Source organism: Trachurus trachurus, assembly GCF_905171665.1.
Source record: "Trachurus trachurus genome assembly, chromosome: 21".
Taxonomy (NCBI): Eukaryota; Metazoa; Chordata; class Actinopteri; order Carangiformes; family Carangidae; genus Trachurus; species Trachurus trachurus.
The window spans coordinates 207637-220131 of NC_139899.1; the positions used below are offsets into that span (position 1 = coordinate 207637).

The 12495-nt window shown below is 41.9% G+C and overlaps 1 protein-coding gene across 2 annotated transcripts in view; it reads left to right on the top strand.

Annotated features, from left to right (window-relative positions):
- col18a1a (collagen type XVIII alpha 1 chain a) overlaps positions 1-12495 on the top strand; it is an 83459-nt gene that overhangs the window by 55216 nt on the left and 15748 nt on the right. For both annotated transcript variants that reach the window (XM_083997178.1, XM_083997177.1), the window contains exons 4-12: positions 1451-1522; positions 6281-6359; positions 9924-10054; positions 10977-11003; positions 11297-11494; positions 11663-11689; positions 11843-11905; positions 12021-12098; positions 12201-12251. In XM_083997178.1, coding sequence (XP_083853304.1) covers positions 1451-1522; positions 6281-6359; positions 9924-10054; positions 10977-11003; positions 11297-11494; positions 11663-11689; positions 11843-11905; positions 12021-12098; positions 12201-12251 — 726 coding nt within the window. The remainder of the gene's footprint in view (positions 1-1450; positions 1523-6280; positions 6360-9923; positions 10055-10976; positions 11004-11296; positions 11495-11662; positions 11690-11842; positions 11906-12020; positions 12099-12200; positions 12252-12495) is intronic.

Below are 12495 nucleotides of genomic sequence, written 5' to 3' on the forward strand. Positions count from 1 at the left end.
TGTTAAAATAAAAGGTAACACTTATAATAAGTACACACTATTAAGCATTAGTTCAGCATTAAATACTGAATCCATCAATGTAGTTTATAAACACAGTTAAAAATGTTTTACTCATCATTGATAAGCACTAACTGTACGTACTAATGTGTTATAAATGAAGAATTCAGTATTTTTTTTTTTTTTTTTAAGTATATATTTTTTGGCGATTTTGCCTTTATTTGATAGCACAGTGAGATGGACAGGAAAGGGGGAGGCAGAGAGAGGGGGAATGACACGCAGGAAATGTCCGCCCGACGCGGGACTCGAACCGGGGACGCCTGCGTTGAGGACTGTAGCCTCTACATGGGGCGGCCGCCTTAACCACTGTGCCACACACCGCCCCGAATTCAGTATTTATTAACACTTAACTAATACTTAATAGTGTGTAGTTATTATAAAGTGTTACCAAATAAAATCACTCCAATGTGCTTTCAAAAGCAGACAAAACAAGTATTTGAAGTAGGGCAGGACTGTCCTGAAGTACTGTATCACATAATAACAACACTTCACTGGACTGCCTTGATTTATTCCAGCACTTCTAACCAACAGTAAATGTGTAACAGATAAGAGTCTGAGAGGAGCCTGGTCTGTGCTGACCCTGACCACCCACACACAGACACAGGTGCCTCTGGGCGGCCCACCAGCAGCCTCAACTGTTATTTAGTAAAACATTGCCCTCACAGCTGCTCTGCTCTGTCAGACCACCAAACACCTCTTCCTTACGTTCAAGAGTCGACTGCCTGTTGTCATCAGATCCTTAGATGTCGTTTGGATCAGACGGGGAAATCACATTGGCAGTGGAAATGGCAGGTTTCAGATTTCAGGATGTGCCTTTTATCTAAAACGATAACCTCTCTCACACACACACACACACATACATACACACACACACAGCTGTTTGACAGCAACAGAGGACACATTCAACATATTGAATTACATAAAAGGCCTTGAATCTAACAGGAGTAGTCTGTACAGCATATAAGCATTTAATGTAATGGCATTAGTGCAGAGAGGGAACGCCGACAGTTTGCTAAGTTCACCATCATTACACCAGTTAAAACAATTACTGAGGTGAAAGTGTCCTTTTCAAAAGTGGCGAGGCCGAGAATGCGCCATAAAAACAGATTTAAAGCAATAAAAGCAGCAGACGGTGAAAATAGCCACTGATACTGTCACACAGAGTGGAAACACCATTGAAATTATGTAATTAACATATTTGTATAGGGTTTATAATTTGACCAAGAATTCAAGTAAAGAGTTCATGAACTGGCCCTCACAGTGGAAAGATGATGCACTCTCTTATATTAATGTTTTCACTTACTGCTGTTTTGCCTGCACTGAATTTTACCAAGAGAGGTACTGTGTCTTGTGGGCATGAAATGAAATGTTAAATGTATGTTGGTCTCCTCAGGCCTCAGGTGAAGGAAGTGGCTATGAAGAAAGAAGACCCCTGAGACCGGCTGAGGACAACCATAGATGGACGGTACAGAGCTGTTTATTACTGAACTCTTCTGTCTGTCTGTCTTAAGTTAACCATATTTACATTCTTTGTGTTTCCTATCATCCAAGTTTGACTTAAAGGGATAGTTCAACATTTTGGCAAATTGGCCCATTGTCATAATCCCCATAGTCATAGCAGTAGGTTCATTACCTTTAATTGTCGATGCAAGCTATTTTTAGGACGGCGGAGCAGAGCCGAGAGCTGCTCAGAGCTACACTACGGAGGCTCATGGGATTTCTTGGTTTCTCTTATCAAACTCATCAAATACACAATCCAACAACTCCAAAACGCTCTGGTGGACAAGTTGTGACCTGCACATTCACCACGCTATGAGATAATAACGGAACGAGACAGAGTTGTTTTCGAGGTAAATGCATGCAAAACCGCTGATGGGGCATTGGGGGCAGTTTTTCAGCAAGCGGTCTCTGCATTTACCTCTAAAACAACTCTGTCTGGTAGCGTTGTGTTATTATCTCATAGCGTGGTGAATGTGCAGGTCACAACTTGTCCACCAGAGCGTTTTGGAGTTGTTGGATTGTGTATTTGATGAGTTTGATGAGGGAAACCAAGAAATCCATAGCGTAGCTCTGAGCAGCTCCGCCGTTCTAAAAATAGCTTTCACCGACAATTAAAGGTAACGAACCTACTGCTAAGACTATAGGGGTTATTGCAATGGGCCAATTTGCCAATATGTTGAACTATCCCTTTAACAATGTTTGATCAATAATGGTCCTACCTTTTAATTGTTAAAACAGTGTACTGTAGGTATCTAACCTTTTCTTCTGGGGGAAGTGCACTCAAACTAAATGAGGTTAATATTAAACCTTATGAATCAATAGAGCGTAAGAGGGATGAATGAATGAGTAAATGAATGGAGGAATCCCTGAAGAAGCAGGCATGTAGACCCAGCCAACAAACATTATTAACAACAGACTGCGCTTCTGCAAACTGAGTCATCCCATTGTAAGACACACCGCTGGTGTCTCAAGTTACTGGGTGTGAGTGAGTGAGCACTGGTCCCTCAACAGAGATTAAAAACTGCTGAGTTGATGTCTGGAAAGCGAGCTGCCTCTGTGTTATACATTTGGATACAGAGAGTTTTTTTTTCAACATAAAGAGCTGCCTCGTATCAGACTGGAAACTGGAAAGGAAACAACCTTGATGACTTATGGTTTAAGGATCCATTCTTTTGTTGATAGCAGCCATGAAAAAGAAGAGGTTTTTAGCTTTTAATGTGAGTTTGACTTTAGTGAAGTTCACAGGCTCAAACCACAGAGGATTTATCTGCTGTTGTGTGAGCTGTGTGAGCTCTTATCAGACTTATCACCTGGATGAAGGCCTAAACCCACCGACACCACAAGAAAGATAGTCATCTCTCCACCACCACCATGCTGCCATTCAAGTTCTCTTAATCATCACATCTATTTGTATCTTTTTGCATCCTCCTTCATCTTGTCACTCTCTTTATCTCTCCCCCTCATTTGTCTGTCAGTCGTCCTCCCCTCTCTGCTTTCTGTCTCTCACACACTCGCACACACACACAATCAGATTCCACAGACACCCACTCACATCTTCAGATAGCCATAAAAACGTACTCTAGTTGCACCACCGCCTCAGTGCATGCATGCACTACTCCCACTCACAATTATAGTGCAGGGTTGGAAAAAACAGATGTCAGTTTGGACTGGATCGGATCCGTTCGACCCCCCCCAGCCTCCCTAGCCCCAAGGCTTTGTTATTCTGACTGCTTTCTCCATCAGCTGTGCACAGGAACTGACAGAGGTGGAAAGAAAGTTGGAGAAGGAGACAGAGAGGGCGGGGTCAGGTGCTACAAGTCGGAAGTCTCTTCATCACCTCTGCCCTACTTTAGTCTTTAGCCTTGATGCTCTGTGTGTTTTACAAGGGGGCTTTTCCATCTGTTCAGTAGGCATTTATACGTATGTAATAGCAAATGTAATGTAAAAAGACAACAGCTGGCTTCTAATGCCTACCTGCCGTCCTGTTCCGTCTGATGTCTCGTCACAGAAAATATAACCTGCGCTCTGCAACGATTGTCCCACCGGTGTTACAGTGTTATTAAGGCAAGTCCTGACGTGGAGGAGAGAGTTGTACTGTAGAAGTGAAAACTTTCCATTTTGTCACGCTGGAATTCACGTTGATAGATGGCAGAGGCGGTCAGTCATCCTGAACTGTGTCATTGCTGAAGTGTCGCCCTTCAGCGTGAAGCCCTAACAGGAAACGTTCCCAGACCGTGACACCAACTGGATGTGGTGGGGGAGCGTTCCTTTCTGATGTGGCCCAATTAGTGCACAAGGGACTGTGGAGCACATGGAGTATATTTTCTATGTTTCTTTGAAACACATTGTGCCTCTTCATGTAAACACATTTGAAGATGTTGTGGCACAGTTATATTTCCAGATCTCTAAAAAGGTTGCATTGAGAGTTATAGTTCCCATATTTCCCTCCCATACATATAATGTTATATGACTGACACATGTCTTCAATCAAGAAAACACAGCTGAAGCCATGGAGAGAATACAATATACACTCATAAAAAAATAAAAACGTAATTATTAGCTACAGAATGGATGAATGAGCATTGTGAGTTTGCTTGATCCTCTTCATCTTCATAATAACAGCCTAGGGAAATGATGTTGTAGCTATGTTATGCTGTGTTTACTGGGAAGTTGTCTTATAAGGTGGGGAAACGTTAATGTTAGGTTTGTCATGCACTTTCCTAAAGTTGAGAGTGAAAAAGCCTTGTTATTACTTTTTGTGTCAGACTCTTAGGTTGCATTTTAATCTGGATGATTTACAGCCACAGAGAGGACGGTTTCTGTTTAAATCTACTTATTTTCTACTTATTTCCTCTCTGTCACACAAACCTTTGTTACTGCATTTCATAAACAGCTGGATCAGTTTTTTTTTTTTTCGTATTTCCTCGGACCGACCGCAAAGATCTGCAAATTCCAATATGTTTCCTCTCCGCACTTCATAGGACAGTCAGGCACAGAGAGAAAGAGCCACCCTCCTGCGTAGGTGGAATATGTTGAGCTGCATACCTGCTCTTAAAGTGGGTTTGAGGGGGGGTGGGGGGGTCGTGTGGTTCAAATCTATCAGCACTATGTTCTAAAAAGGAGATACCCTCCCACCGATCATCCCCGGCCATGATGGATAGGCAGATGAGTGAACAAGCAGGGTATTATTTATCACATTAATACATACATCAAGTAAGAGGAGCCAACAATGGCCTGGGCAAATTCTTAGCATAGTCGGTGCTGTGTAACACAGTGGGGAGAAGAGTTTCCAATAGGAAACTGGTTAATGGTTAATTAACAACCAACATTCTTCATCCCACTCCTCTTCTGACACTCCACAGCTGACAGTTTGGAGGTGTAGAACTGGTGAAGAACGAGCTAGACGGGGGTGTTTGCATTATCCCCCCCCCCCCCCCCCCAGTAGCAGTTTGGGAAGCAGAAGAGACCCCCCACCCCCCCACCCCCCTCCTCCATCATTCATTCAAATACTCCTGTTGCTTCTCTCAGTCCTGCTGTGTTTTTGTGGCAGAAGACTATTTGCCTATTTGCACACTCAAGGCTGTCTTTCCTTTGTCCTCCAAAGTGACCCACATACACACTTTACCAGGAAGGGCACGCAAGAACAGAAAAAAAACATTGTTTCTGAACTGGTGTTTAGTTGTTTGATGTGCAATGATTGATTTTAATCGTTGGCAGTCGTAAAAACTGAGCACAGAGGAAAGGAAAGGAAAAGGAGATTTGCTGCAGTAAATGGGGCCTGTATACAAATACACATACACTCTATATGCTTCTATCTCTTTTTTTAATACTTTATTGCCAAGCTTCTTTCCAATGATTTTCGAATAGTCGAATAGTCGTTCAGTTAAAAAAAATTGAATAGTTAATGAGATAATTGTCTTGTCTGAAAAAATGTAAATGTCTCCTTTTTACTGTCGCAAAAGGAGAAACATGGAAAGACTCCACCAGAAAGTTCTGTGTGAAACTCTGTCAAATGAAAACAAGTGAATAGTCGATCAATAATCGATTAGTACCTCGCGATTATCGAATAGTACTTTTGCTTGAAATGCCCACCCTACAATCAATCTTTCCAATCTCTTTCCATCTTTGTGCAATATCTTTCAAGTGTATTATATTTGTTTCGCTTGTATTTGCTCATTGGGTTTTTATCAGGTTTTATCAGCTGTCCATGTTAACAGTGTAGAGTAGCAGCGATAGGACCACTTCACTCATCCACATAAATTCACATAGACAATTTAATTTGTATTTTAAATAGGCTCAGTTATTGAGCTCCAGGTGTCACTATCACTCAGGGTGATGATGTGCTGGAGCTGCAGACTGGACCAGCGTGTTCCCTGACAGTCTTAACAAAAATGTTTTTCCTCCGTCCTTGGTTTGACATGCACATGTTGACTCATTTTTTAAAATAGGCTTGGTGTAGCTGGGAAAGTTGGGGAGAGCGCTTTGGTGGCACAGTCTCTAAACATTAGTGGAGGCGAATGGTAACAAGACGGAAACATGAGTCATTTTTTGTTGGGATTGATGTGAATGAGAGCAGCTTTTTCCCACACAGTAACATTGTTTTCAGGGTTTTTCTTTTTACAGTGTAGGAGAGATACCAGTGGAAATTGGGCCTTTACAGCAAATTCATAAAGAAATGTCATAAATTGCCATTTTGAAATCTGTATCTCTGTGTTTCCTGCAGACTACTCCTCCATCCTCTCGGCCCATTCAGCAGCCACCAGTGATCAAGAAAGAGGAGGTGTCTGTTACAAGAGAGACAGGTGAGTTTAGTCAACACTTCACACTGAGAAGAGACATGATATTGTTTGTTTTTTTAAATGTGAAACTTGCCCAGTTGTGCTCAACAGCACCATGAGATGGAATATAGTTTCTGCTTTCTCTTTATTTTTGACAGTGGAAAAAGTTGAGCCTATCTCTGTTTGAGTGATAACACAGATGCCTTTAGATCTGCCCCCGGGCTGTTTTGCAAAATATATCATTCATACTTTTTCCAGCACCACGGTAAAAGATGGGAAATGGAGGTTGTGCTTCCACGAGCTGACATGTGACTTGCTCACCTGCTGGGCATGGGGGAGAATGTTTCTAGCAGCACATGGTGTTGCAGGGTTCACGGTCCCTCAACATGCTCAGATGAACAAGTCACAGGTTGCTGTAGATTCTCAGGCACATGTCTCCCTCTAGTGGACAGGAGGTGTACTGTGATATGTGGAGCAGTCAACCTGCATTGCTTTCTGTGTAATCACATTAACCCTCCTGTTGTCTTTCTGGGTCAAACTGACCCAATTTGTTCCCTTCCTCCATCCTTCCTTCTTTCCTTCCTTCTTTCCTTCCTTCTTTCCTTCCTTTCTCCCCTCTTTCTTTCCACAATCCATTTTCCCTTCCTTCCTTCCTTCCTTCCTTCCTTCCTTCCTTCCTTCCTTCCTTCCTTCCTTCCTTCCTTCCTTCCTTCCCTTTGTCCTTATTTCTTCTTCCTTCTTTTGATCCAGTTGACCCTCCATCTTTCTTTCCTTCCTTTTCCCTTCCTTCTTTCCTCCTTTCTTACCCTTCTTCCTTCCTTGAACAAATCTGTTCCCTCCCTCCATCTTTCTTTCCTTCCTTTTCCCCTTCCTTCTTTCCACAATCCCTTTTCCCTCCCTCCAATCTGTTCCCTCCCTCCATCTATCTTTCCTTCCTTCTTTCCTACAATTTTTCCCTTTGTCCTTCATTCCTTCCTTCCTTCCTTTCTTCCTTCCTTCTTTTCCTTTGTCCTTCCTTCCTTCCTTCCCTGACCCAGGTGGACAACAGGAGGGTTAAATTATATAATTTTCAAACTTTTTTACACTATCAGTAATTGAGAATCTTTTTGCTGTTATTCTCTATTTTGTAACCTTCGCATAGTGCTGAGTTCAAGGAAGTTACTGTAAACAAGGCAGAAAAGTGAACTCGCAACACTGTCTTCTCCTGAAATAGAAAATATATTTATTCAAGGGCTACATATTAAAAGAGACAACGTTTCAAGCAACTGGCTCTTCATCAGGTCAATGATTTGAACAATTACATTGATTCTCATATAGTTTTTTGGGGGGCGGGGTCCACTCATGGGAGTGGTTAGAAAAAAAAAAGAGTAACACATACTGTAAGATAATCATGAAAACAAGAAAATCCATAAAATGAGTTAAACAAATAGACATTCAATACAATATAGCATCATATGCATCAGAATAGTCACAAATCAAGAAGTATAGAACTATTACAAAAAACTATATGAGAAGCACCTGAATGTAATTGTTCAAATCATTGACCTGACGAAGAGCCAGTCACTCGAAACGTTTTCTCTTTCAATATATTTGTGTTCAAGCCACAATGTAAAGAAGCTGAAAAATCCTGGGTAGTGGGATTAGGAATTAGGTTTTAGTCTGAAATGTTATTTTATTATACAGTACAAAGCCAAAAGCCAGTGTTTTGAACATTTACTTATTATTAGTTTTTTATTCTCTATGAAATAGCACAAAGGGAATAGTGTAGTAAGCATTTGAGGTGTAAAAACAAAAGAGAAAAGTTGCATATTTCTGCATCTTCAAAGAAGCCACCATTTACCCCGACAGCTTTGTGCAATAGTGAGGTTTCACCAGGATTGCTTTTTAAACAGGACAGGCCAACAAAAGTGTATTTGTGGATTTTTTGCCACTTTTTAGGAGATCATGGCTGTGTCCAGAATCACTCACTGTTCCCTATTATCCACTATCATGATGAGTGAGTGACTTTGGACACAACCCACTGAAGACCATCAGTTGTGCTGTGTTGTTGTAGTGTTACTACTAAGCAAATGACCATCTAGGACAAGAGCTGCTTATCTAAGAAAACTTAAATGACAGCCTACTAATACTTTTAGATATGAGGGTCAGTAATTCTGGAAAACTGAAAAATAACATTGAATGTATCTTTAAGTTCAGTTGCACAAACAATCAAACACAGTGGTGAAACAAGGTCTCATGTGGATTAGGATCAAGAATGACCTGTGCTGCAGTTCAGGGAGCAGACATGGCTTAACATCAACTGACCTGAGGAGACTGTCAACCAGTTCCTGTAGAAGGACACCAAGAAGAAGAAGAGAAGACGAAGGGAATGGACATTAGACCAGTGGAAACCAGCTTACAGACTGTATCTCTGGAGTTAACAGTACCTAGTTAAATTACCCACGTTGCAATAGTACTGATTCCAATACAACACAATTTTTAAAAAAAAAAGCAGCTTCCCTCCTTCACAGTCACTGACTGAGGTTATAAACTGACACCAAATACTGTTAATGTGGAGACTTCATTTAACGCTGTCTTTTGCCTTGTGTCCAGCGAGTGACTCCCACCACGTTTTTGTGGAGTCTGGACTTCCTGGGTCACCAGGTGGGTCAGTGGGAGTTAAAAAAAGAAAAAAAACCCCACAGAGACCGGCATCCAAATATCCTGTGTGTTTTATTTTTTTTCTCCTACAGTATCTGTTCTGCCTGCCTCTTGTGTGTATGTGTGTGATTTAAAAAGCTCACAAGCACAAGAGTGCATGAATTAATCTACTTTATAGGGTGGTGGACATGTTTGTATATACTGTAGGCCAGAGGGGAAGTGACAAATTGTGATGTTCAGACTATAATCCCCCTGAAAACTCACAGAGAGTAAACAGAGTATAGCTCGACCATGGGAGGAAATGAGCGAGAGAGAGGAAAGGGTTTTATTGGTTTTTGCCTTTCTCATGGATATTAAGGGATGTTACATTGTGTATGTTGCATGGTCTTGTAGCATTGGCCCCTAGAAGCTGCTAATGCTATGACAACATGACATGTGTACTTGTGCATCAGCCAGAAGCATGAGATCAATTTCTTCTGCTGCTATTTGCAACATTACCGAGGCCCCAGCTGCTCCGGATGTGTTTTGCTGTGCATGTCAGCGGTGGTGGAGATTCGGTGGTGATTTCTCCACAGCTAAAGGAGTGAGCTGCATTTCATGCGGTGCCCACTGAAAGTGACACATTCAGTTGGAAGAGTGCAAAGTCAGTTTGCGTCACAGCAGAAAATAAATATCAGGATGGTGGTGCATGAAGTTCTGGGAAGGTGTACTCAATTACCAGCGCCGCACCTTGACATGGTCTATAAATTGCAGACGTGTGCGCTGCATGGGATTTTTGCTACATTGAGCAAAAAGTCATTTTCTTCCGCTTCTTTTCTCCCACCCCCTCTCGTCGTGGGCAGGCAATGTCCTGTTTGTTGTTTGGGATGTGGGATACAGTCGTTAATCATTTCTGAAAGCTCTTTTCATGAGGGTATCACTGACTCTGTCCTTTGTCATTGTTCCCAGGGCCAATCGGGTCTAGAGGAGAGAAGGGCGACCAAGGGGACAGAGGAGAGAAAGGAGATAGGGGTCCAATCGGGCCGAAGGGAGAAGCAGGCTATGGTTCCAGTTCACGGGGTGGAGCCCGCGGAGAGAAGGTTTGGGCTTTTTTTCTACCTTTTTTATCCTGTCCTAGTCCTAGTCCTGTTTTAGTAGTCAATGTCTATGTGATTTTATTTTTTATCTTTTCTGCCCTGTGCAGCTGTTATGTACCATGACGCACAAGACAAATTTCCCTAACGAGACAATAAAGTTCACCCTGACCCTGACCTGACCTGAGAATTGTGACATGTAGTTTTAAAGTTGGATGGATTGCATGGAGGGTGAAGTGAACTATAATGAAGTGTCCCAAAGGACCACTAGAGGGAGCCACCAGTCCTTATTTCATTTCAGTCCAAGCATACACATCCTGTTTTACTACACACTGCACATTAGTGCATTATGTGTGTGCGTGTGCGTGCGACAAAAACTAGGAAAAGAGGAAAAAGTGGCCGACACCTTATAATAAGTACACACTATTCAGCATTAGTTAAGCATTAAATACTCATTAGTGTGTAGTTTAAATGTTTTACTCATCATTGATAAGCACTAACTGTAATTGTAAAGTATGAGTATTCATGCGTTATAAATGAAGAATTCAGTGTTTATTAATGCTTAACTAATACTTAATAGTGTGTAGTTATTATAAAGTGTTACCAAAAAAGTTATATATTTAATCAAACACAAGTGTAACAAAAAGAGTATTGACTTGACCTATATGGAATACAAAGAAATACATACAAACATAACTTATTCCCACAGAACAATAACAGTTGCATTCTGGGTTGATGCTCAACTGATGATGATGATGATGATGACAGGCTGGTGTTATAGGTTTGATAGTAGATAGTGAAGATTAGAGCAAACACTTGAGTGTGCAGCTCTGTCACTCTGGCAGTGTGTACACAGTGTGTCTTTATTGTGTCTGGTCACTTCAGTCTAACTGACACTGACGTAACTGTGTCTTCTTTTAATTATCAGGGGGAACCAGGGGAGACGGGAGCAAAGGTACGTTGAAGATGATCTCTTTTCTTAATGACTTTCATTTGATTGTGTTAGACTCAGTTATTACAAATGACTCTTCATCAGTGGAATCAGTGGACGCAGCGTTCCAGCTCGTCACTATGGAGCTTGACCAGAACACCACTGTTAAACATTCATGTCCTGAGTCCAGCGCTGCTCTTGTCTTGTCATTGTGATGTTTTCTGGGAAAGTCACGGCCTAGAAAACTGTGACCTGTGAAATGACGGATGTGGAAAAGCTTCATCTGTCCAATCACACTGACGTTTCCTCATCTCCAGGGCAGCGCCGGCTTTGGCTACCAAGGATCTAAGGGTGAGCCTGGTCCTGCTGGGCCTCCCGGTCCCCCCGGCCCTCCAGGGCCAGCAACTGAATTTTCAACCGGCGGTGACGGCTCGGTTGTTTCGAGGGTCCCTGGACCCCGAGGGCCACCTGGATCGCCAGGTGCTCAGGGACCAAGAGGAGCGGATGGAGAGCCCGTTAGTAGACTGCATATACTATATTTTAACTCCAAATACAGTTGTACATTTTGAGAAAATGTTTCATACAAAGTTTTTTTTATTCCTTGTAAAATCTGAAGAAGAAGTTAATGGTCATATTGTCCATGTCCTGCCATGTTTACTTCAGTTTGTCTTTCAATCTTGCAGGGTGATCCCGGTGAGGATGGAAAAACTGTAAGTAGTTTGGTTTTTATTAGAACAAGACAAAAACATTGACTGGGTTTAAAAAAAAGTGGTGATGGGGTGTTAATCTAGAGATACAGTATTTTCATTGCTGTACCTTCTTCACAGTCCTTAGTGCCCTGACATTATGTTCTGTTAACACAGGGGCCTGAAGGACCTCCAGGCTTCCCAGGGACCCCAGGTGACCCCGGGACCAAAGGAGAGAAAGTAAGATGAAACACAAATAGGATAAAGTACAACAAAATATCAGAAGAAACATTTTGTGTTAAAATCACTGTTGCATAAAAATCTTACCTTGATTTAATGAGTCTTGTTTCTACAGGGAGACACTGGAGAGGGTCAACCTGGCCCCAGGGGGGTCCCAGGACTTCCTGGACCTCCCGGACCAGGTTATAGATCTGTGAGTTAGTCTTCACAAGCTTGACAAAATCAAAACACAGTTTGTCTCAGCAGGAAAGTATTTGTTGAATAACACGACTCAACTGATTCGGTCTGATTTCAGACTTTTGTGGACATGGAGGGATCAGGGTTCCCTGATCTGGAATCTATCCGGGTGAGAAGAATTCACACGTTTATTTGACATTTTTGTTCCGGTGACTGATCTGATGATTTTATATGAAGGGAGATCTTACTTTGGCATAATGATCTATTTATACAGACAATAATAATTTCATTTTAAAAGGTCAGTCAGTGCTGATTGACTAACCGTTAAACAGCTAACTCACTAAGTCCAAGGTGGAGGAGCTGTGTTCCATGTATGGATTGATAGATGGGGCAGGGGTTCATTGGTCTGAATG